Consider the following 27129-nt stretch of genomic DNA (forward strand, 5'->3'; position numbering starts at 1 on the left):
AGGCTCATATGATAGATACTCACTTCCCCTACTTCCTCCAATGAATACTTTTCACTCACTCAATGACGAAAAATAGCAAGTTTCACCTTCTTTTCTATCCTTTCTATATTCTTTTTTCATTTTTGTTCAGTCAGTTGCCCTCCCCTCCCTTAATCTTTTTAAAACCATCATAATAAAGTCAACCCCTCTCCCCCCTCCAATATTTTTCTTTTTTTTTTTTTTGTATTACTCAATACACATGGAAGATATTAAGGTCCTGAATGGGCATTTGTTACTTCTCCCCCATTAGGATATTAACACTATAATATCATATGACCTCTTTCAGTTACTCAATTAAATTTGCCTTTCCAGGTTTTTCTTGGCTCTTATATTTTTATTTTAATTCTGCTTATTTTTTCCCCTACCTGGAATTCTTTTTTTTTTTAGTAAAGATCCTTATCCCCACCCAGACAGTTATAGTCAGCATTGCTAAGTAAGTTATTCTTGCTTAAAAACCTATCTCTTTTGATTTGGGGGATATTCTGTTCCAAGTTTTCCTCTCATTTGTAGTAGAAGCTGCCAGGTCTTCTGTGATCCTAATTGTGATTCTTTGGTATTTGAATGGCTTCTATCTGGAAACTTATAACGTTTTGTTTTGTTTTGTTTTCTTTGATGTGGGAGCTCTAAATTTTTGTGATGACATCACTGGAATTTTTCCTTTAAGGATGTTATTCTTTTTTTCTATTATAACTCTTCCTTCTGGTTCTAATAGATCTTAATCTATTGGACAATATTCATTTATGATTTTTTGCAATATAATATTCAGGATTTAGAGGGAGAGAATCATCATTTATAGGAAGTTCAGTAATTCCTAATTTATTTGACCTGTTTTCCAAGTTACTTATTGTGGATATCAAATATCTTACATTTTCATTTACTTTTTTTCTGTCTTTTGATTTTGTCCTAGTATTTCTTGTTGTCTCATGGAGTCATTGATTTGTTTATTCTTTTAGGAAGTCTATTTGTTAGACAAGGTTCACTATTTTTTTCTAATTACCCTTTCAATTTCCCCCCCATAGCTTAAATTTCATGTTTTTGTTTTGTTTTGTTTTACCTCTTGTTCAGTTCTTTGAGGTTTTCATGTAATCCTTTTAGAAAAATAATTTTTTTAGTCTCTGATTACAGTTTTATAATAATTATTCCTTTCCTCTATGGGAGGAATCCCTATATCTGATTCCCCCCATAGTTATGTTGATGTCTTTTTTGGTTTAATAATCTCTCTAGCTCTAGTTTGGGCTCCTTTCCAGGACCAGGATCTGCCCTCACTACACTTTTGCAGTGATAGGTCTTCTGGGTCAGCTGGTTCTTGTTCTGACCTCTATCTTATAGGGTTCAGGGCCCTCTGAATCTTTTGAGATTCAGAGCACTGGATCTTCAGGACCCTCTTCTCCATGTCAGAAGAGTCCTGGGGACCCCAGAGACCATGAACATCCAGAATCTCCGGGTCTGAGCACTGCTTCACAGGATTAGTTAGAGTCAGTCTCTGGGGGACTTGAGTCCTCCTCATCCTGAGACTCTCTCACCACCATGAAACTTTTCAGAGTTCCCTGAAGCTAATGAGAGATTCACAGCTCTTCTCTTTCTACTTCTGGATTTAAAGCTTATCTCTGATCATTCTGGGAAGCCATTGTTTGCCTATGTTGATGCTGACAGTCTCATTTCCTAACGGTTGATAGGTAGAAAAAGTCATTATCTTTTTCATTGAATTTCTTGATTATTATTAAGGCTAGTGTGAATTTCACATTGTCATTGGAGAAAATGTATGGTAGTTTGCTACCTCCTTTTATGCAACAATCTTGGCTAGGATTTGTGCATTTTAAAATTTTTGTATGTTTATTATTTCAACTTTTTCTCTTTTTTAAGCTTTTTATTTTCAAAACATATGCACAGATAAATTGACAACATTGACCCTTGCATAGCCTTGTGTTTCAGATTTTCTCCTCCTTCCCTCTATACCATCCCCTAGATATGTTAAGCATGTTAAAATATATGTTAAACCCAATATGTATAAACATATTTACACAATTCTCTTGTTGCATGAGAAAAATCAGATTAAAAAAAAAGAAAGTAAAGAGTAGGAAAACAAAATGCAAATGAACAACAACAAAAAAAGTAAGATTGCTATGTTGTGGTCCACACTCATTTCCCAAAGTTCTTTCTCTGGGTGTACCTGACTCTCTTCATCATTGAATAATTGGAATTGGTTTGAATCATCTCATTGCTGAAGAGAGCCATGTCCCTCAGAATTGATCGTAGTATAGTCTTGTTGTTGCCGTGTATAATGATCTCCTGGTTCTGCTCATTTCACTCAGCATCAGTTCATGTAAGTCTCTCCAAGCTTCTCTGAAATCATCTTGCTGATCCATCATATTCCATAACATTCATATACCACAATTTATTCAGTCATTCTCTGATTGATTGGCATCCATTCAGTTTCCAGTTTCTTGCCACTACAGAAAGGGCTGCCACAAACATTTTATGATTATGACATTTTATTTATGATCTCTTTAGGATATAGACCCAATAGAAACATGACTGGATCAAAGGGTATGAACATTTTATAGCCTTTTCAGCATAGTTCCAAATTGTTCTCCAGAATGGCTGGATCCGTTCACAACTCCACCAACAATGTATTACAATTTTTTCTATCTAGGTCATCTGCAAGGGGTTGATGAGGGAAGGTCTTAATTATTTTACTGGTGGGAGAAAAGGAAGTAACATATTCCTTTCTCCCTAGTTTCTAAGGACTTTCATTGGCTTACTTCAGTGTACCTTAGAATGGGAAATAGTTCCAGCTATTCAAATCTCAAATCCATCCATACTTGTTATTATTTTTTCTTTTTTCATCAAAGCTTTTGTTTGTTTGGGTACTTCTTTCAACATCTTGATCTTGTTAGGGATTTGAGATAAATATTTTTGTTTGAATTGGATAATTTTTTCTTACCTTTTTAACCATATGTTTAATATATCTCTGGTTTCCTTTTTTTTTTTTTTTTTTTTTTTTTTTTTTTGATTGTCGGAAGCAGACTTGTATAGTGGATATTTGTTGAGCTCAGAATTTAAGGTGTTGTGAACTCTGAACTGACCTCTGAATCTTACTGCTGTATGACCTAGGACAGAACATTAAGCCTCGGGCAACCCCATAGGATTTATCCGAAACAATGACTTATTCCAAGATCTGCTTTTGGTAGAGAGAATTCTGATGTTGAATCAGAATCTTTTCCCGTGACATATTGAAAGCATTTACATGGTTGTAGGTAACCTAGACGTGATATTGTCTGAAAAGAACCCAGAGGAGGAAAACTGACTCTGCTGGTAACTCCTTATATGACCTTGATCAAGTAGAGGCGTTGATGTGAGTTAATGAAACTCTGATTTGAATTCCTTGAAAGTAGATACTCTATTGTTATTAGATAGTAGGGCAGCTAAGTGGCACGGTAGATAGAATGTCAAGCCAGGAAGACTCATATTAAATATATTTCCACATTAGTTATGTTGTGAAAGAAGAATCAGAACAAAAACGGAAAAACCATGAGAAAGATAAAACAAAAAATAAGTAAAAATAATATGCTTTAATCTGCATGCTTCTTCTCTAAAACAGAAATTTTTAACCTGGGGCTCATGAATATATTTCATGAATTTGGGTGGGGAAAAATACATCTTTATTTCCATATGCATGATTTCTTTTGTGATCCTAGGTATCTTATCTTTTTATTTGAAGATATTATTGTGAGAAGGGGTCTCTTTAGGCTGCACCAGTTTCTCAAAGGGGTTTTAACAACAAAAATATTAAGAGCATAAGATGCAGAGTATTGCTAATTTGGACTAATAAAAGGGAATTCCTTTTTCTTTTTAAGTTTTTAATTATTTTCCCATTACATGTAAAAACAATTTTTAAGATTTATTTTTTAAGTTTGTGTGCCAAATTCTTTCCTTATCCTCCTCCTTATGAGAAGGCAAGTAACTAGATATAGTATATACATGTGCAGTCATGTAAAACATATTTCCATATCAATCATGTTGTGAGAGAAAACTCAACCAAGAAAAAAAGAAAGAAAAAACCAAGAAAAATAAAGAAGAATATGCTTCAATCTGTATTTAGACTCCATCAGTTCTTTCTTTGAAGGGGACAGCATTTTTTTATTATAAAGCCTTCAGAATTGTTTTGGATCATTATATTGTTGAGAATAGCTAGGTCATTCACAGTTGTTACGATATAATATTGCTGTTTCTGTGTTCAATGTTCTCTTGGGTTCTGCTCATATCACTTTGTATTGGTTCATGTAAGTCTTTCCAGATTTTTTCTGGAAGCATTTTGCTTCCAACACAATAATTTTCCATCACAATCATATGCCACAATTTGTTCATTCATTCCCCAGTTGAGCGTCCTCTCAATTTCCAGTTCTTTTCCACAACAAAAAGAGTTGCTATAAATATTTTTGTCCATATAGGTCCTTTTTTTATTTCTCTGGGGTACAGACCTAGTGGTGGTCCTTTTGTGCAGTTTGGTTGCTCTTTGGGCATAGTTCCGAATTGATCTCCAGAATGTTGAATTAGTTAACAACTCTGCCAACAGAAGAATTCCAATTCCAATTCCAGTTTTCCCACATATAGAGGGTTTTTTCAATTTGAATTCCCTATGACAATGAAGACCCTCATCTCCTCCCTCAAAATATTCTAAAAACAGAAAAATAAAGTATTCATTAGGGATAATATTTGAAAAAGAACAACACAATGAAAAAAAAGTAGAATCATAGAGAACAGACAAGAACAAATTAATAAAGAATACATTGCATGCTGATGTAATGAAAAGGATGCTGGATTTAGTGTCAGGAAGACCTGGATTCAAATCCAGTCTCTGTCATTTGCTGTAGCTGTATTACACTGACCCAGTTACAAGTTTCCTTGGTCTCAGTTTCCTCATCTGTAAAGTGGGGTTAACAATAACACTTATCTCCTAAGGTTGTCCTAAGGATTAAGTGATATAATTAATGTGTGTGAAGCAAACCTCAAAGTACTATGTACATGTCAGTTATTATTCTACACGTGATTTTCATTGTCGCAGTTCAGAATCCTGACACTGATCAAACACTGTATGGTCCAAGTAAATGTTGAGCTTCAGAGTTATTTTCCCTGTCTTAATATAGCCCCATCTCCCAATGATTCAGACACTCGTGGAGGCAGAACTGATGGAGGGCAGCCTGGCTGGTGTCCTTCCCTTTTTCTATTCAGTCTTTGCCATAAAAATTTTTTGAATTTTTTAGAGAAAAAAAATTTCATTAACATTATGTTTCTATTGGTTCTTTCAGGTGAGCTTTCTGTGGAAGATACCCAGGATCCTTTCCTTGTCAGCGTCCACGTTATCACAGACCCAGGTGAGTCCAAAGCCCTCCAGGAAGCCATCGACAAGGTATTGGCTTGGGTCCACCCAGATCTCCAGCTCTTCCGTGTGTCTGAAAGGAGAGTGGCTCGGAAGCGGAAGAGGCAGAACAAGGCTTCCCAGCCAGCCCTTGCTGTCGTTCTCTTCCTACAGGAGGAATATGGAGAAGAGCAGATTTTAGAACTCCATGAAACTTTCCGGAGGCCACCGTGGCACTACCACCACACGGAGCGGGTGCATGGCAGGTTCCTCCCCTACCTCCCCTGCAGTCAGGATTTTTTCACCCTGGCCCCAGGAACCCCACTATGGGCCATTCGTCCAGTGCATTACGGGAAAGAAATTGTCCGTTTCACAATCTACTGCCGCCATGAGAACTTTGCTGACATCTTGAAGCTCTATGAGCTGATCTTGAAAAGGAACCCAAGTCAGAGGAAGTCAGACTTCTGCATTTTCCCCATTTATTCAAATCTGGATGTGGACATCCAGTTCTCTCTGAAAAGACTCCCCAGTGGTCAAACTCCAGTGCCCACTGATTCCTCCGTGCTAGAGTTCCGAGTGAAGGACATTGGTCAGCTCGTCCCTCTTTTGCCCAATCCCTGTAGCCCAATAAGTGAAGGAAGATGGCAGACAGAAGATCATGATGGGAACAAGATCCTTTTGCAGGTACCTGTGTTAGATCATGTCTGTCTGTGGGTAAGGGGAAATTTAGCCAACTAGCTCATGCTGCCATCTTTAGATCCTCTAAGAAATAAGGGGAAAAAATAAGCCCTCATTCTGTGTCCACTCACTTTTCTTTACCCAAAGGTACAAGCAGGTTGTTTATACTCTAAGAAATAAGGAAAAAAATAAGCCCTCATTTTTTTGTCCACTCAGTTTCTTTATCCAAAAGTACAAGCCGGGTGGTTCATACTCTAAGAAATAAGGAAAAAATAAGCCCTCATTCTTTGTCCACTCACTTTTTCTTTACCCAAAAAGTACAAGCCAGGTGGTTCATACTCCATCTCAAACAAAGGAAGAAGCCTGGAGGAATCTCTCGGCTGGATCGTTTCATTTTCCTGTTGTGCCTCAAGTCGGTGCAATCAGCTTTCTTTGAGTGGCTTTTCATGTACTCTGTTTCAGCTTCCACGGCTACACTTACAGAAAGGAATGCCAGTGCATTTTAGTTGCAATGACTATCAGCTTCTGATAGAGCAGATGTTGCATGGTTTGCAATGTGGCCAATTCATGATTTAAATATTCCTTGAAATAACCTCTTGAAGTCAATGAGTTGTCAGCAATTTCAATTCTGAGCCCCCAAGCAGAAATGACAGAAAAGCACCTACTTACAGCTTGTTGATTGCAAAATGCATCATTTTCCATTAGATTTATTCTTTGTCCCACGCCCTCTTGTCCCCAGTTGTTCAGAGGAGAATGTGGGCATTATTAGTGGTTGTTAAATTGAGCAATGCATTAGGGAAATAAAATACTTCTTTTATAAACTTATTTAAAGAGTATATTATTTTTGAGAAGTTTATGGACCTGATTTTATTGATTAACCTGAAAAAGGGAAAGAAATGAAGTTTAATGAAATCTATTCAGTTGACTTTTTTGCCTTTCTATAGTAGTTAGATTAATGCACAACCTGAAAGTCCTTCTTGCCATCAGTGGGTTTCCTAGATTCTTTTAGCCCTTTGGTGACAATTGCGCTTCAAAATTCAGAATTCACAACCTAAGTCCATCACACATCTCTCTGGGATCTGTTAGATTATATATGCTTTCCAGTTTCAAGATTTTTTTGAACCAAAAGTGAATTAATTCTAAAAGTTAGGAACCATCCTGGAAAGCATGTCATAGTGTTAGATGGTACTTAAGAGTCAAACAGTATAATTCTTTTGTTATATAGATAAGGAAACTGAGATCCAAAGGTGTTAAAATGACTTGCTTTGTTACTTGCCACCATTGCATAGTTGCCTCAGTGGTCAGCTTTTTAGTTCTCTATATGACAGCTTTGGAGAAAGAAAAAGCTCTTTGCTATTAGGGAAATGCTATTAGCAGTTCCTATTCCTGAAATCACAAAAGGTTAATATAACTCTAGGTAAAGATATAGAATTTCTATTATATTTTAATCATATATATTATATATTTATTATATTACATTATAATAACATATAACATTATATTGTTATAATAATATATAAATAGTATTGTAATATATATTATGTAATAATAATATATTGTATAAATATCATATTTATATATCTTTAAGCATAGACTATATTCCCACAAAATGAAAGAAAATTATAATTTGGCAATGACGGGGTTAATTGCTTAGAACAGGCAGTCAGGCTACATAATTTAAGCCAAAAATAGGGCTACCTAGAGATCTGAATTATTCAACCTGATTATCAATGCTGGCTGAATAATGTTCAGGAATCCGGCTGAATACACGGAGCCATAGTAATATGATAGTCCCAGAGTAAGAACTTAATACCTGCTTTTTCATTTAATCATTTATTCCTTCATACTCAACAACAAAACAATACAAATCTAATTTTTGATTTCTAATCATTTTTGAAGGGATAGAGAGTAGGTCTGAGATTTTATTGGTATAATGAAATTTTAAATGAGGAATCTCCCTTTACCAATGTACCCACTCTGTAATTTATAATTTGGGAGCTTTGCCTGGGGCAGTGAGAGGGTAAGTGACTTGCCCAAGTATCATCCAGTCAGGATGTGTCATTGGCAGAATTTGAACCTAAATCTTCCTGATTTCTATCAACTTTGCCATGTTGTTTCTATGATAGCTTTTTTCTAATATGAAGAAGTTTCTCTTATTTTTTGCAATTAATCCAGATTCTGCTGGTGGGTTGCATGGACTATATTAGCATAGCTCATCTCAGGTTGCTCATGCTCTTTGTTAGTCTGTATTTGCACTATTTGGCAAGACAGTAAAATTGAATCAGAACTCATGAATGCTAGCATTTATAATGTTGAAAGACCCGAAAGAATCAAATATTTGCTAGGATGACTTTTGCAAATGAAACAATTCAGAAATTGAGAATCTTTTTCCCCTTTTTGATCCCCGAGGCAGAGTATGAAAGCTTGACCTGAGTTTGGTTCAGAGTGACCTTTAAGATGTATTTCCAAAAGGAGCCCCACAAAACCTAGACCCTCCAATTTGTCCGAGTTCAGCCTTTGGCGTCAAAGTGTGAAGAACATCAGAGAAATGAAGCCGTCCTTGGGCTCAGTAATGCATGACATCAAAGGGAACTTTGTGTGGAGGAGAGAAAATCAATGTGGACAGAAAGGAGTGACTGACCCTTTTAAAATAGCCATTCAGGAATCATGATTCGTGCTTAAAACTAGTTTGACAGGGCAACATTAATGGATTGTGGTAGAAAAGAATATTTTGCTTTATCACAACATATGAGCCTCTAGGCTCCTTAAAGGAATCTCCAAAAGTGGGTAGCACATTGTGTGGTTGGCATTAAGTTATTTATGAATGGAGATGGATAAGTAGAGGAGACTTTATTTATTTATTTATTTATTCGAATTTATTTATTCAAATGCTTTAAAAAACCTTCTCCATAATCACTCACTCTGGAAATGCAAGGACTTTGCAGGAACCAGTTCCATTTGTAATGAGCACGGAAGCCTTAACCAGCTCCATTTATTTTTCACTCTGGGCCAGTTTGGCCCTCCTTAGGCCACCAGGTACCCCACTTCCCTTTCTAGGGGCTCACTCTACTTATGACAAACCCCAACAGCTCTAGCCTTGAGTCATTTATGGCTCTAAACTCCAGCCTTAGCCTTCCTTGTAATAGGGATTACAGGCGTGAACCACAACATCTGGTGGAAGTATAGTAACAGAAAACCTGTTTTTACCCATATTTTCCAGAAGTTTACAATAAAAAGCATTCCCTCTCCTAAGCTGCTTTTTCTACTAGAATTTCTGCCAAAGTTTTTTGTTCAGTTTGTGGGAATTCAATGTGGAAGACCAGCTCAACTGAATATTGTTTAATTGCTTGCTTAAAATACAGTTTGTATTTCATTGTCAGCCTAATCAACTTAACCCTGTTCCCCTCTCCCTTGTTTCAGAAAGACTGCTTCCCCTAAGGTAGATTTTTGTATTTGAAGTAAGATTATATTTCCTCTTCAAAGGAAGGAAAAAATTGACGTTAAAATATGTTTATAAATTCTCTAAACATCATGTGGCTTACGAGAGGATAGCAGAAATGCTTTTCTTAGAATTATTCAACACCAACCAAAAACTTAGATATAAATAAGTCCAGGTTCTGGTGGGCTGGTGAAATGCTACCTCTCCTACTCCTTGCTTTTTAGAGACAACTAGATGTCACAGTAAAGTACTCTGCACAGGGTCAGGGAGTCCTGGGTTCAAATCCAGCTTCGGACATCCTAGTTGTGTGACCCTGGCCAAGTCAGCCTGTGTTTGCTTCTGTAAAATAGGAATGATAATAGCACTTGCTTTTACAATTGTTGTGAGGATCAAATGAGATATTTGTAAAGCATTTAGCACAGAACCTGCCCCATAATAGACTTTATATAAATCCTTATTCCTTTCTCCTTCCATTTCTTCTTCATGGTATCCATAATTGAAAGATGCAAAAGCTGTGACAACAGCAAAAGTAAAGAAGTAGATGTGAAGAAACACACTAGGTCCCATAGGATAGCATTTTAGTCATTAATTTAGAAGATTTTGTGATTATTATTTAACGGATATCCAAAATTTATATAATTCTTTGAGATTTGCAAGGATATGGAACTCACAATAACCCTGAGAGTTTATTGTTATTATTACCCCCCACCCCTATTTTACAGTTCAGGAAATTGAAGCAGACAGGGATTAAGTGATTTGCCCAGCATCATACAGCTAATAAGTATTTGAGCTCTCTTTGACTCCCAAATCCAACAGTATTCACTACCTGGCTGATACTTCTAGATTGTAAGCATATTTTTTATTCTTCACAGCACCTAGCTCAATATCTTGCATGTAATAAGAATAGAAATTGGATCTGTTATTTCACTGGCATGAAGAACTTCCAGGGAGGAAACTCCCTTTAACCAATGCAGATTGGCAATGTCTTTGCAATGTTATAGTCTTTTGCCTTAAGCTCCCTAATTACTGTACTATTCTGCCTTTTTTGAATGTAATCAATACTCAATAAGTCTGTGGAATGAATGCTGTATGAAACAAGAGATAGTATGGATCATAGTTAGGAGTGGGAGGATTTGTAGCTAGCTATGAATTTATTTTATGTCTTTGAATGTGGAAGAATGATTTAATGATGATACTCATATACATATACATATATATATATATATATATATACATATATATATATATATATATATATATATATATATATATGAAAACTTCTTTCACAGAAAATAGAGAGCAGTTGTTTATCATCACCAAGGCTAGATAAGAGAATGGGCTTACACTGAAACCATAGGTTAGATTCAAATAGATAAAATTAACTGATACAAAATGAAGGATTTAAATATTAAGTTGAGCTCCTCCAGAGGGTTCTAAAATCTTCACTGAGAAGCTTTAAAGCTGTCATCTTTGGTGTAATTGAACTGTGGCTCAGCCTTTACTATGGAGAACTGAATTAAATAACTTTTTGTGAAACATTTTGACCTTGAACTATAATGAAAAAGAACACTAGTGTGAAAGTCATGTGGAATGGGCTAACTTGGGAACAGAATTCACTCATATGATTAGTACCTACTAGCATCTTTAATACAGTACCATCAATGAAGACAAAGCTTCCATTGACCTTGCTGCATAAATTCATCAGTTAGCTATGGGTCCAGATTCCCAGCTGGATTAACTTACAACAATACAGATTCAAAAGACTTCATTAGAGAAAATATATGGGCAAGACTGAGGCTAGGATGGAGAATAAAGCAGACAGCTAAGTGGCACAGTAGAATCAGTTCTTATTGTGGAATTGGGAAGCCCTCGGACACTTACTATCTGTATGACTCTGAACAAGTGATTTAACTTCATTTTACTCAACTTCACAAAAAAAGATAATAACAGCATCTATGTCCCGGAGTTATTGTGAAAATAAATTGAAATATTATTTGTAAATCACTGAGCACAGTACCTGGCACATAGTTGGTGCTAGTATTTATATAGTTTAAAAGTAGTGCAAAGGAGCAGCTAAAAAGTGTAGTGCTCAGTCTTAATTTCCTCATTTATACAATGTGGAATTGGAAGTAGATGATCTCTAATCTATTAGCGCTAATTGTATACATTGCTTAATTTATGTATTCTGGAAAATTTAGAGCACTATGTAAATGTTAGCTTTGTGTTGTTATTATTACTATTGTTAATTTTGCTCAATGTGAGTTTGATTTTTCCATCCATGATGCCCAGAGTGTTTGGAAAAGCAATCCCAGAAAAAGACTTTCCAAGAGCATGGTTTTATGTTCCTGCCAAAGAGTTGGTGATGGTGACCTTGTTGTTGCTCCAGGCTGGGAAGGGAGAGTGAGGCTCTTGAAAGATACAGTGGACCCTCACAGTGGTCTTGGGGATGATTTAATGTCAGACTCTAAGGACCATTCATAGCTTCACAGAGTTGGAAATCACCTCAGAGGTCACCCTGTCCAACCTTTGCCTTGTCCAGATAAAAACTGAGGCTCAGAAAGCTAATTGATTTGGCAAGGCTGCAAAGGTACCAAGTTTCAGAAGTGGTGTTTCAACCCAGGAGTTCTGCCTCCAAAGCTACTTACTTCCCTTTCCACTCTATTTTGTTTCCTCCCAGAAAAAAAGAAGAAAACAAGAGAATTTAAAATTTCTGCTTGAACTCTTTCAAAAAAAAATCTCTTTATATCACATGGTCCGTTTTATTTGTTCTCTCTAGGGGTTCACTCTAAAACGTATCATATTCTGCATGTTTTAAAGAAACAGCTGCTATCAGTTATCTGTGGGTACTCTTAGAATAGCAGGTGATGCTGTAGCAGCCGGGTGTCCAAATCCCCACCCAAGCATGGGCTTCTGCCAGGGAGCGCAAAATTCCCTTTTCAGTGGGTTTCCAATAGGGATTAGCATTCCCATCCTTTTAAGGCTGAGTTTTCAAATGTTGTTGTTGAAGCCATTCAGCAGCACTTTGCTAATAGAGAGCAGATCCAGTTGCTCAATCCTTTTTTAAAATTTATTTCATTAAATATTTCCTAATTAACATGTAAAAAACAATATTCATTTTTCTAAATTTTAACTTCCAAATTCTACCTCTTTTTTGGCCAAAAGATAGGTTTATTTAGGAGATGAGGTTACCAAAAAAAAATAAGAAATAAAATAGGAACCAGGGGTAGTGAATATGAAATAGATTTGGGAGAGCAACAGGGTTATCAAAAAAAAGGAGTTTGGAAGAATTTATTAAAGGAATATGCTTAAATATGCCATCGACTGGCATATAAAATCCACATAGGAGTTTAGCAGTCTAACTGGAGTTAGTTAAAGTAAGGAAAAAGAAACCATTAAAGGCACTATGAGGAGGGAGAGAGAGAGTAGTTCATAATCCTGAAAAGGACCAAGCCCAAATGCTCCCTCTTTTCTGTCCCTCCTCCACTCCTTGAGAAGGCAAGCTATATTATATCGATTATATATGTGAAGTCAGGCAAAACATAATTCCATATTATCTGTGCTGCAAAAGAAAGCAGACACAAATAAGGAACACACACACACACACACACACACACACACACATACACACACAAAGAGTATGTTTGCCTGCAATTGGTTGGTTAGTTCTTTCTCTGGAGATGGAGAGCATTTTTCATAATGGGTTCTTTGGAATTGTCTTGGATCATTGCCTTGATCAGAGTTTGCTCAATCCTTTTAAAAATCCTTTTATTTCTGAAAAATTTGTGTGTTCATTTAATGGTCTCCCAACACATGATGCGTCCATGATAAAGGAGTCTAGATGATAGTAGATATCTGAAAGAGTCTGAGTAAAATTTTTCTACTCCCTCTTAAAACCATTCACTTTTGAGCAAATAATTTGACTTTCAATAATGCATTTTTTATTTCATTTCCTTTTAACAAGAATATATTGTTATAGTCATGCAAAGTAGTTCCATTTTCTGAAAAACACATTTTCACTTTGTTGTTATTTGATAACATGGTTCCATGAAAAATAATTCTGACTTTGAAGTCAGATAGCCTAGATTTAATTCCCAGGTTTCATATTTATGACCTCAGGGACCTTGAACAAATTATTTAACTTATTGGAACTCTGTTTCCTTACTGGGAAAAAAAATGAAAAAGTTGGACTTCGATACCCTCAAAGTTCCTTCTAGCTTTGCATCTTTTGATTCTATAACACAGAAAATCTGAGAATATTTTAATACAACTAGAAATTATAATATGCATTTTGATATTGAAGTATCAATTTAGTTTTTGTTCCCATGTTGGAAGGAGAGATGGTCATGAATCTCCAAATAGATGTCTTCCAGAGATTTAAACAAATAGAGAATATTTCCTTCTCTCAGGTCAAGAAGAGAACCATTTTTAAGAACATTCTGTATAAAAAAAACTCTCCCCAAAGTTTAGGGCCATCATTTCACTGCCAAAATTTTCCATATATGGTCATTGTACAGTCCCAGAACTTACTGAACTGAAGGTAACCTTTTGGAAGTAGGTTCCAAAACCTACTCCAAGGTAGTAGCTAACTTCCAAGCTTTGTTCTTTAGTTATGAAAAGGTAAAGACTGGAATGGTCTGAAATACAACTCTTGCGGGAGTCAGGTGGAATGGTAACCAAGAAAGAGTTTATGAACTGATTGAATCTTTTTTTTTATATCACCTTGATTTTCAAATATCTGCCTCCTTCCTTACCTCCCCAAAGAGCCATCATTTGTAGCTAAGGAAAAAATAAGAGTTTTAGCAAAACTAATCCACACATTATCTGAGTTGGATCATCCATGCAGTATTGCACCATAATCTGCCACCTCTGCAAAGAAAAGAGAGAATTGCATCATCTCATCTCCTTTTTGGAGACAAATCTGGTTTACTGATTCTTTCCAGCATTGGATATGTATGTCATAAATTTCCATTCCCTAATCTAGGAAAATTATTTTCCCTGGGGAAAAGGATTCTGGATTCCTTCTTTAAGAGGACTTTCTCACCTCTGTTTTTGAGAATATAGGAACCCTACTTTCTCTCTTGTATGTTTGAAGAGTACATTTAGGATTGAGACTACATAAAATGCTACAGGATAAGTCCCCACCAAAGTAACTTAACACAGGCCTCTTATTTTTCTGCCTTCCTTTTTCCATGGTGTATTTTACTGAATGTCTCAGAGCATCCTGCTTCTCACTGTGCTATTGTTCCTCAGCTAGGAGAGTGCTGCATCTGTTCCACAGCTGACAAGTCCCAGATGAATTGCCAACAATGACATCCCATCACTACATGAGTTACAACGAGAATGTTAATCACACATATAAGTGTGATGCTAAATTGGTTCAGTGGATTTATGGATGAGGGAACCAAGGGTAAAGAAGTATGAATGATTCCCTTTGGATGCAAAACTGTACATTGCCCGCTTTGTTTACGAAGGAAGTCAGAATACATTCCATGAATATGGTCTCAGCACAATGAGTGATTTTTTTTCTAGGTGATAGCAAGGATTTGAGACAGTAAGCATAGAATTCTGGTAGTTGGGAAGACACAGATTCAGGTTTTACCCATTGACATGTACTGGGTCTCTCTGTGCCCCCCCAAAATAGGGTAAGATAATAAATTGCAGAGATGAGTGGAAATGGTTAGCATTCTTTATTTGTGTTTCAGTTTTTTCTTTTTCTTTAAATAATTCGCATACGTTGCTGTAAAGGTAGATATTATGTAAAAATGGATGGACTGCCCCATAAATATGAGCATCATTGTACCTTGTAATTACTATTAAAAATCAGATAAATGCCTCTTGGATCTTTAAAGATTATGACATAGACATAAATTATATTTTAAAAATCATAGACTTACTTTAAGAAACAGAAAGGGATCTTTAGAAAGCATCTAGACAAACCTCTTCATTTACTAAATGAAGAAATTGAATTTCAGAGATATTAATTGACTTGGCCAAAGTCATGCAGATAATATCAAGGCAGGATTCAAACTCATGGTTTTTAACTTCAAAGTTGGTTCCTGCTAGAAAAAAGCTCTGGAAGTGGAATCAGGAAATACCTGAGTTCAAATTCTTCCTTTTGGCACTTAGCATGGGACCATGAGTAAATTGTTCAGTTTTTCTGGGACTCAGTTTCCTCATCTATAAAATGGGGGAAATACTTCCTGAAATACCAACTCAGTGAGGTTGCTGGGAAGTTCAAATGAAATAATTATATAAGGTCATTGTGAACTTGAAAGTGGTTTATAAATGTCAGTTTTTAGTTTGTTGTTTGTCGTTTCACAATATACATGAATTGTTTTTGACAAGGGGTGAAAAAGGATGGGAAAAACAGGTAGATGTTTATGTTCTAGTAGAGAGGAAAAACCCCTCTCTACTAATCATTGTGGCCATCTGTGCCATCCAAACTGTGACAGCTGTCAGCACCCTATCATGGTTAAATCCACAGACCTTGACTTTCCATCCAGAGTGCCTCATTAGGACTGTGGTTTTCCTGGGAAGCAGTTCTGTATATGACCATAAAGAAGAATCCGTTCTCCCTTTGTATAAATCTCAACAGGAGTTCTTTCTGATCATCTTCCCTCCCTACTGTGGGGGCTGAGTTTGTAGTCAAAGAATATATTTCAACTTCTGACTTCTAAGAAAAATGTTCCGAGATTGCCTGTATCAATTGGAGAAAAGTGAAATGATAATTTTTTAGAAGATGGCAAAACATTCTTTCATACTGGAAGCACTTTTAAAACTATAATTGCTTTTAAAATATTTACATGTAACCTTAAGCTGAAAAAGTCCTTTGAAGGAATCGTTATAGCAGTTATTGAAATCAGCACAGGAACGTAATATCTGCTTGCACCCTAAAAAGTTATCTCAAAAAATTGACCATGCCTGAAATAAATCATAGGATCTCAATGTTGGAAGGGATATCAGAAGTTATGTAAGTCAACTCATATTCAAACATCTCCAGCAATGTATTATAATAACCTATTAATTTCTTGAAGGCAGGGGCTTTCTTATTTCTATATTTGCATTTTTAGTGCAGAACCTAGTAGGTGCTTAATAAATGCTTATCAGTTGATTTATATCCCTCAGTTCTTCTGCACAGAGTATTCATTTGGATAATTCCAGTGATGGGGATCTCAATACCCCATGAGACAGCTCTTTTTTTTTCATTTTTATAATTATTAGGAAGTTTATTTTCTTTATAGTAAGTTCCAGCCCTAATCTGCTTCCCTGAAACTTTTATCCATTTCTTCTAGTTTTTTACTCTGCAATCAAAAAGAAAGAAAAAAAAACAAAACGACTGATCTCTCTGCCACATAGGATTGTTTGGAATACTTAAAGATACCTATGGCATTCTGAATCCCCACCTATATCACTCTAGGATTTTTTTTTCCTGTGGAATAGTGAGTGAAGCTTTGGCTCTGGAGTCACAGGACTGAGGTTCATACTTCATACATTTGTTTCCTTGACTCTACTAATAAGCCACTTAACTTCCCTACTTTAAGGCCTTCATGTATAAAATAAGAAGGCTCAATATGATGACCTCAGAGATCTCTTCCAGCACTAGATCTGTGATCTTTTAAGAAAAAATTGAATCCAAATATATTCTACTTGCTTGGCTAAACTTTTAGTCTCTGAACTAATTTAATTCTTTGAAAAACCTTTATTTCATTTTTTTTTGAAATATATTATTTCATGATTAGTTTAAACATAGTCTAAATAGCCTAAAGCGTTTCAGAGAAACAAAATATAGTATTCTTAAAAAGGGAGATAAATCATTTACTGAAATAGCAGAGAAAATAAAATACCTAGAGTTATTGGACTGATGTCACACACAGCTGCCTGTCTTTTCTCTTTCAGAACATTTCTAGGAAGAAAGGTTACACAATTTTCCTAGTCCCATAATTTTTTTTCATTTGTGTCAGGCAAGATTATCTCGTTTCCAGTTATGAAATTACTTTTAAGCAAGTAGTTATGTGAGTTAAAATCCAGTCTCAGACACTTACTTACTAGCTGTGTGACCCTGGGTAAATCACTACACCCTGTTTGCCTCGGTTTCCTAATCTATAAAAATGATCTGGAGAAGGAAATAAACCCCTTCAATATCTTTGCCAAGAAAATCCCAAATGGGGCATGAGTGAAATGCCTCAATAACAGCATATAAGTGGGTAATTAAATGTTTCGGTTTAAAAAATAAATAATTCTGAGCCTCTGAACAATAGTGGAACAATTAAGATTTAGGAGTGAACTATTCTTTTCTATTTGGTACTGGTCAATTTTGTCTTAGGAGGACTGAGTCCACTTTTATTTGTCACATTGTAAAAATCAATCAAGCAGCTGATGCTGTAGGTCAGACGCTGTGCCAGGTGTGGGGGTTATCCACATACCAATAAATCATGGCCTGCTTTCAAGAAGTTTGCATTCTATTGGGGAAACATGTGTGCAGAGAGCTCTATAGGAAGGATATGCAAAATCAATACTAGGTAATTTTAGGGGATGAATGTTGTTGTTAGTTATGTTCAAGTCTTTGTGACCCTATTTGGGATTTTCTTGAGAGATGAATAGTTTTCTATTCCCTGCTCCAGATCATTTTACAGATGGGAAAACTAGCAAACAAGATTAAGTTACTTGTCCAGAGTCACATAACTAGTAAGGGTTTGAGGCTAGATTTGAACTCAGGAAGATGAATCTTCCAGACTTCAGGCTGGTCATTCTATTTGCTGTGCCAGCTAGCTGCCCCCAACAGTGGAAATAAGGTCTAGCAACTTGGGGGTAATGAGTAACATCCTGCTGTGGAAGGTAAGAAAAATCTACATACATGCAAAACATATTTACTCACACATATACCCACACAATTTTACCTACAGGTATATCTTTGTACAAATATAAACATATTTTAAAGACAAGAAAATGAGATCAAAGGGAAAAGTATGAAGGAGCTACTCTTATTGACAGAATTTAAGGGGAAATAACTCATGAGAGCATGGTACTTACTGGGAATTCTATTTATAGAGGATTTTGAAGTTTGCAAAGCATAAATGCCTCTTGGGAGGCATATGTTATTATAATCTCTGTTTTATAGTTGAGGCAACTGAGGCAGAGAGGTTAAATAACTTGCTCAGAATCACATAGGTAATGTCTATAACAGTATTTGAACTCAAATCTGTCTAACTCCAAAGCCAGCCCTCTATCCAATGCATCACTAAGCTGTCGGTTATTACCATGTGCTTACAGTATTTTTTCTTGTAAATTTATATTGATGAAAGTCTAGGGGTGGGGGAAATTTTTGCAGTTTCTTGAGAAATGATTCATCAGAATAAATCTGGGAAAGTTGTTAGATCTGTGTAACTGAGATGGGAAGAGTAAATCTGACACTGAATTTGGGATCAGTGTAGGAATGATATTCAGGCCGTCAGCAAGTTTTCATAGTGGGATAAACCCTATGACAGTCAGAAGCCTTCTACTCGGGGGATCTAAAAAGTGAGTGAATTGCTTTAGAGAAATTGAAAGAAGGAAGAGACCTACTTGGGTGGTCAATGGCAGTAGGCCAACAGAGACTAAGACCCACAGGGCTCTGGAGAAAGAAAAATAGAACATATGGGCAGCTGGCCTGGCACTGAGAAATGTCTCCCAAAGGTTTAACCGAATCATGGCATTCTAGATGTCCACATACAACTTAATTCATTTCTTTCTTCATGTTATAAAGAAGACTCTGGACTGGTTTGTTGTTTATTTTTCCTCCATGACTAGAAGATAGAAGTTTAAATTACTGCTAAGAAAAAGGTTTCCTGATTTCAGATTAGTCAACAAATAATTGACCATTTGCTGTTTTAAAACACAATACTGTGCATTTAAGTAGAACTTTAAAATGGGAGAATTGACTGAAAATAGCTTTTGCTCTAAAGTGGTCTTGAGATTCAACTATGGTTTTCAATTATTCCAAAAAGAACTGGTACAAATTTGCTGTCTGAAATGAGCTTAATCTCCTAAAGTAGTCCTGAGATTTAACTATCATTTTCTCCAGAAAGAACTGGTACACACTGTGAAATTTTAGGAGTACAGGACATGTATTCACATAAAAAGTTAATTGTGGAAGATAATATGTAATAAGTGCCCAATCCAATCGTGGTGATGAGAAGAGATCTGTAGGCTGGACAGCAGAGCTTCCATGAAGGAGTTGGGACATGAACTGGATGGAAGAGAATTGGTAAGATTTGATGAAGATGCAGAGCTCATTCCAGGCAAAGTTAGCAGTGTGATAAGGTATTATTAATTAGGGAGAATCAGAGCCAGTGAGACAACTGCAGAGATTTCCATGGTGGGAAGTATTGGGTTGTTGTTTGTCCTTTCTTTTCAAACATCAGAGAGATGATAACATGACCTGCAAGTGAATTGGATTTAAGGGAGAAAGGGCTGTGTAAGGTCACCTGCCTCAGGTTCCCCTCCAGAGCCATCTGGGTCCAGCATATGGATCAGGATGGGACGTATTTTGGAAAGGGAGTTGGAGCTGCATTGTGAAGAGATTTTGGTTCTAGAACAAAACATTTAACATTGAAAAAACACATCAATTTTCATCCCTAAGGATGTTTAATTATAGACAGCCATTTGTGTCAGTTAGCTGAGATAGGTGATGGGACCAGCTGATCTCTAGAAGTTTGTTTCAGATCTGTGCTTCTGAAGACTTATGGCAATCGTGGTAATAAACATTGATATGGCACTCTTCTTAACAATCCTGAGAAATGGATAATATAAGTATTATTTATCTCCATTTTGTAGATTGAGAAAATTGAGGCTATTGGAGATTAACTGAGTTGCTCAGGATCAGAGCAAATATTGGAACCAAGCTTCAAAATTAGATTTTTTTGATTCCAAATACAGGGCTATATACCATGTGACAATCAAATTGTATCTTTAAAAAAAGTGTTACATTTAAAGGATTTAAAAAAAAAAAAAAGAAAATCAACACAAACCTATACTGTAATTATAATGTATAATTCAAGAAAAAATGAAGTGAATTCAAGACTTTTTCTATTCATTTGTGACTATTCAAATACAATGGGAAAATAAACTTAGATATCGAGTGTTCATGTTATAGAGACACAAGGAAATTGCAACAGTTTTAGCCTCTAGTGAAATAATAGATTTAGTGCCAAAAGGAAAAAAAGATTCTCACCTTTAAGTTTAATTGCATTATTAACATTTTCTTCATTACTTTCTTTAGACAATTGACAGAAATAATATATCAAGCCTTGAGTAGACTAGTGTTTTCTGATTTTCAAGGTATAAATGCTCACATTGAAAAGTTAACAATTGGTTTGGGCTGGTATGGGCTGGCTCTCACACACTAACCCCTATAAATTACAAGGACCTCAATAAGTCATTTTATAAATAAGGAAACTGAGTCCCAGAATAGTTAAATTAGATACCTTGAGGAATGCAGGTAGTAAGCAGAATATCTGGAATTGGAACCAGATTTGAAATTTATCATGCTTTCTAGTTACAGTCTAATAGACAAAACTCAAATACATATAAACATGACATATAGGAATAAAGAGAATTACAATTGTAGAGATATATTGTAAAGGCTAAATTATTATAAATTATAAATTATCAATTATGTTTCCCACATAGGACTTATCTGTTTATTGATTCACATAAAAATATTAAAGTAGTGACCTAGATTTTGAGGAAATTAATAGAGGGGATACCATAATTGATGGGGTGGCTAAGTGGCACATAGTACATAGAGTGCTGGGCCTAATTCATCTTCCCGAGTTCAAATCCAGCCTCAGATACTTACTACCTGTGTGATCTTGGACAAGTCACTCAATCCTATTTGCTTTAGTTCCCAATTTAAAAATGAGCTGGAGAAGGAAATAGCAAACATTCTAGTATCTTTACCAAGAAAACTTCAAATGGGATCACAAAGAGTCAGACATGATTGAAACTACTGAACAACAAAAGCCATGAAATGCTAAGAGGAAGAGAGAAAAAAATTACATTATTAAAATCAGTATCTTTTGCTTATATCAAAAGCATAGAATTAAATGAAATATATGAAAGTGATTAGCTACACTTCCTGGGTCAATTAGTGTGTCAAGCCTTTAGATTTGATTAGTAGTTACTGAACACTAAAGAGGATTATCCCAGAAGTTTAAGAAAGATGGATTTTTATTGACCTTATATAAGTTAGAAAGTGGAAACTGATCATTGGAATATTATTGGTGTTAGATGTCCAGATCTTAAACTATAAAGCTCTAAATGGATGCTATAGAAATAAGGGTCTTCTTTGCCTGGATTTGGAGAGGTAAAGAGGATGGAAGAGATATCCAAGATGTAAGAGTCAGAGAAATACAATATATAAGTTTATATGATCATAGAGATAGCTCAATGATACAGAGAATGAGAAATGAAGTTGGAGTCAGGAAGACTCAAATTTGAATTCAGCTTCAAACATTTATAAATAGTTGTGACACAGGGCCTAATTTCCATTTGCCTCAATTTCTTAATCTATATAATGGGGATAATAATAGCATCTACCTCCCAAAGTTATTGTGAGGATCAAATGAGATAATAATTGTAAAAGGGCTTAGCACAGTGCCTAGCACACAAGAAGTTCTATATAATAAATGTGAGCTCTTTTTTCTTTTTTAAGAATTTCCAATTACATTGTTACCATCTGAGGTTTATGTCTTTCCAAGCTCCCTGTTTCCATCATCCCCAAAACTCATTAATTTTTTCTGATTATAGCATTTCTTATCAGGACTTTATCTTAGGAGCACATAAATTGAGAGAGTAAATGGGTAGTCCCCAGAGCCAAGGTGGGAAAAGATGCCAAGTCTGCAGTTTTGGAAGGAGTTGATTGTTACATTTTCAATGTAATTAATTATATCTCGGAAATCATCAACCTAATCAGGGCTTGATTTATTGTTTTGTTCATTATCTGGATTTAAGAAAATAATGGAGAAAATGTTAACAATGCAGACCAAACTTAAAAGTTTATTCGTATACATCAGGGTGCACACATTTTCTCCCTTGAATCAGTGTTAACTATTTACTGGAAAACTCAATGTTTGGGGTTTTCTTTTCCATTTTCTAGAATCCAGGGACAAGGAATCAGTTTGGCTTTTTCATTTCCTACTTTTCCCTTCACTCCACCTTTCCTTTCAGATCATCTCCCAGTTATGTGAGTGGTGTGAGGTGCTTTTTGACCTGAACCCTCCCAAAGCAACCTCAGGTCTGACTTTAGCTCAGACTTCTAAATCTTTTCCAGTTTGGGATGCTATTCCATTAGGCCAAAGCCAATTAGAGACTAAGACATGTTTGAAAACTGGGAGAATAGTGCCATCTCTGAAAATATAATCACTAACAAACTCACTTCTTATGTATAATGTAAAGACTTTTCAGAGAATAGAGCATCAGCTTTGAAGTCAGAAAGAACTGAATTTAAATCTGGCTTCAGATGCTTTCTACCTACAGGACCTTAGGTAAATTACTTAATCCTGTTTACCTCAGTTTCCCCATCTGTTAAAAAAAAACTGGAGAAAAAAATGACAAACCACTGCAGTATCTTCGCCAAACACACACATACATAACAAAACACACTTCAAATGGGATCACAAAGAGTCAACAAATTTGCTGTGTGTCTATTTAAATGTCCTTCCTGAGGTGCTTATGTTTATGTGAGTAACTTAACTTGCCCTATCCTAAAGGCAAAGTTCTTTCCTTAACTTGCTTCTTAGAGCCCTGCACATCATCATGCTCCTTTGTGCTAAGAATCAATATTACTGTTGATTATCTGATCTGTCACACATCTCTGGCAGGTATCATGCCCTGTCCTGCCATGTAGATTTTGGAAATATAAGGCAGCTAAATAAGTCCCTGTCCATAGCTGAGCAGATCTGGGATTTCTAAATTCCCTGAAGCCACAGATATGTGTTGTTTGAGCATCCTCAGGGAAGGCTGTAAAGGGAAGGGCCTTTTCTATACTGCAAAGCTACTCATTTTGCATTTAACAAAGGGCAAAGAATCATTTATGAACTATTTGTTTGGATCCTAGAATTGCCACCAATTGAACCCAAGCTAATCAGTATACCCAACAATGGCATCCATTCCTGTATGGCTTTGAGTCTCACAGAGTATCTTACTTTTCCTGTAAAGGAAGAAGGCAAGAATTATTATCTCCATTTTATATATAAACAAAGGCTCAGACAGGATACCTTTCTTCCTCAAAGGACATGCAACTAGTAATTGTAAGAATTCAAAGCCAAAATTTCTGATTCTGGGTCCAGTGCTTTTTCTATTCTGGTACACAGTGCTGCCTCCTATCTTTCATTGCTTTTATTATATATTTCTATCAGAAATAATCCTTCTTAGGCTTCAAGAATTAAGCAAATATAGTAAGATTTGTTTGCATAATTTTGCCAAAGAAAATTATTTCTAAAAGCTCAAGAACTTGATTTTCATATATATATATACATACACATGTTAAACATAGAAATGGAATGAATTGCAAGATAAAACAGAAAATCCTTCTAGGATAAGTTATTAAGCAGGAAAACAAAACTCCAGAGAATATGTCTATCAACTAAAATTAATTAACAGCTTGTTTTCTATATGTCAAGCATTGTGCAAAGCACAGAGGAAACAAAGAAGGACAAAAACCATTCCCTGCCCTCAATGAGTTCATATTCTAAGAAGAGAAACAACATGCAAAACAATTTACGTATGTACAAAATATATATATATGAAATACATAACATGTATATGTATATATATATATCTTGTGCATATATAATATATATATATCATTAATGTTAATGTTAGTTATTAATGTTAATGATGCTAATAATAATGTTAATCATTAACAGTTCTCTTCTTGTTAACAATAATTAGATAGATAGATAGATAGATAGATGATAAACTGGAAGTAGCTTCTGAGAGAAGGCACCAAGATTAAGGAGGACTGAGAAGGGCTTCTTGCAGAATGTAGCATTTCAGCTGAGATTTCCTTGAAGAAATCAGGAAAGCTAGGAAGCAGGGATAAAAAAAGGATTCCTGGAATGAGAGACTCTTAGAGTAAAAACTCTTGAGTCAGGAAATGGAGAATGCAAAGGAGTTTCCTCATTATAAATTAGCTGGGCCTGATATCTCTGAAATACATAACTAATTTGACTCTACATGTGGTTTTTTTTTCAATCTTGATTTTAAGCTGGGATTATAGAGTTAATAAACTTTTTCCACTCACAATCCCTTTTTGCCCAAGAAATTTTTATGTGACCCTAGATATATAAGTATATAAAATAAGTATGCAGATCTAACATTTACTGATAATAAATCATAGTTTCATAACCCCCCGCATTCTATATGGGATTGCAACCCACAGTTTAAAAAACTATCTTATGCCATTTTCACTAAACCATATTACCTCCCTTTGTATTAGGCCCCTTCATGTACTCTTAATTTTTAACCAAACTGACCTTAATTCCCATTCCTTGTACACATCATTGTACATCTCTGTACAAGCTATCCACCCACTGTGCTTCTTCTCCTCTACCTCTTGAAACCTTTCAAAGCTGAGCTATGAGATGCCCTTCCTGATTCCACAATGCTCCAAATTGTGAGTACCCTCCTCACCAAAATTACTTCAGGTTTTGCTTTTTGGGGTTTTTTTTGTTTTGTTTTGTTTTTTTGCTTTCACTATAGAAATTTAGCTCTTTAGAGCATCTGAGTACAGGAACTATCTCATTTTTATCTTTGCAGTTATTAGTCAGTCAACACTTACTATGTGTCAGGCATTGTGCTAAGCACTGGAAATGAAAAGAAAGGATGTAAAAATCTCTCTTTTCAAGGAGCTCAGTGTTAACAAATCCCAGATTGTGTCCCAAGAGCTTAACACAGTGACTTATAAAAGCATGAACTTATTAAGTGTTCATTGAATTGGATAGGATGAAATTGAATTCCCCTATCTGTTTAGCTAATAGTTTCAATTTAGTAAGAAATCTAGCATCATATTTCTATAGTGTATTTGCAAGGGAAGAGAATTATTATTATAAATCGAATCTGTCTAATCAAGACTTTTTCGTTTTCCAGTCAAGCAAAGTCAATGAAAGGATTAATTCTGCTTTTGCTATGAAAAGTTTAGACTGAAGTCTGCTTTCTGTGACAGACTTTTGTTCTTCTGGAGAACGAAGTCTCCTCTGATCTTGGTAGTGTTTTATTTCTGGCATTGACATTACAAGTGTGTTGGACAGCTCTGGGTCAGTCTCAAGGGAAGTAATAGATACTGTAGAAAACATCCAAACAGTGAAAGAAGAGTGAGATCTATTTGGGCTTTGTTACCCAAATGTAGATTTGCAAAGTAACTAGAGCAGACCCAGACGATGAAGGAGGTGGAACAATGAGGAAGCTTCCATAGGAAAGGGTCTTCTCTCTGACTTTTAAGTTGCATTTTTCCTTTCCAGCTATAATAGAACAGTGCACTATAGGATCTACAACATTCAAAAGTAGAAGAAATAGTAGAAGTGAGAGTCTAATCAATTCAAATGGAAAAATACATACACAGAGAAAGACTCACAGGTTCTAACTCTGGTCTGCCACTAAATTACACATTTTTTGGTTGATTGTTTATTACATTGGGGAAGGGAAATTTTTGTACACTTAAAAGACAAATAGTCGTTAAAGTAAGCATATAGCTTAGCCATGTGGGAAATAAGTTTAAGATGAAAGGAAATCGAACAGAGGACTGAAGAAATTAAATAAAGTCTCTTCCCTTTGTCTTATCTCCATGTGAATCTATTCTGAGAGAACCAACCCCGAGTATCTTTTTCTGTCAGACTAATGATAGCTGTCACAGGAGAAGAAATTAGCACTGGTTGGGAGGGGTAGGGAAAACGCCGGTCAGTGTGACTGTAGCCAGAGTCAGCTTTGCAAGCTGTTTTGTTCAATATGTTTGCAAAACCAACTAACTGAAACTGGGAGAGATACAAAGATAAGGGTATGGCTCCAGTCTAGAGTCTTGTAATAATAGTTTCCATTTACATGGTGTTTTATATTCTATAGAGCTCTTTCTTTTTATAACCCTACAAATTAGGTAGAGAAAATTTTATACTCTCCATTTCAGAGAAAGGAAGTGAGAGAAGTTAAAAGATTTGGTTCATCCAAGGCCAGATCAGTAGGAACTGAAGAGAGAAAAGGTATCTACTCAAATAGATAGGATGTAAATTAGAATGTGATAGCATATTAGGAAAGAATGAAACATCTGTTATGTGAGAAAGATTGCTCTTTGCTGGGGGTTATCAAGGAAGATTTCATGGAGTCAGTGACATTTCAACCAGACCTAAAGGTTCAGTAGAAGGGTAACAGATGCAATCAATAGATGGATATTCCAGGTATAGGCAACGACATTAGCCAAGGCTAATGTGTCTGCCCACAACAAGGATTCCTATTTAATTAGAGGGTAGGGGATATGAGGGAGGATATGATATATAAATGATAGATAAAAGCAAAAAATAATTCAGAGAAAAATGAGAAAGGGTATTAATGGCAAAGTAAAGTGACTGGTATTTATTTAGTAGAC

General features: G+C 35.7%; 1 protein-coding gene across 2 annotated transcripts in view; it reads left to right on the forward strand.

The window, feature by feature from the left end:
• FAM124A (family with sequence similarity 124 member A) overlaps positions 1–27129 on the forward strand; it is a 109172-nt gene that overhangs the window by 59191 nt on the left and 22852 nt on the right. The window contains exons 3-4 of one of the 2 annotated variants that reach the window (XM_074304781.1): positions 5349–5414; positions 5573–6082. In XM_074304781.1, coding sequence (XP_074160882.1) covers positions 5349–5414; positions 5573–6082 — 576 coding nt within the window. Of the gene's footprint in view, positions 1–5348; positions 6083–27129 lie in introns of both variants that reach the window. The other variant, XM_074304780.1, reaches the window with a different exon arrangement.

The sequence above is a fragment of the Sminthopsis crassicaudata genome, chromosome 3 (genome assembly GCF_048593235.1).
Source record: "Sminthopsis crassicaudata isolate SCR6 chromosome 3, ASM4859323v1, whole genome shotgun sequence".
Classification (NCBI taxonomy): Eukaryota; Metazoa; Chordata; class Mammalia; order Dasyuromorphia; family Dasyuridae; genus Sminthopsis; species Sminthopsis crassicaudata.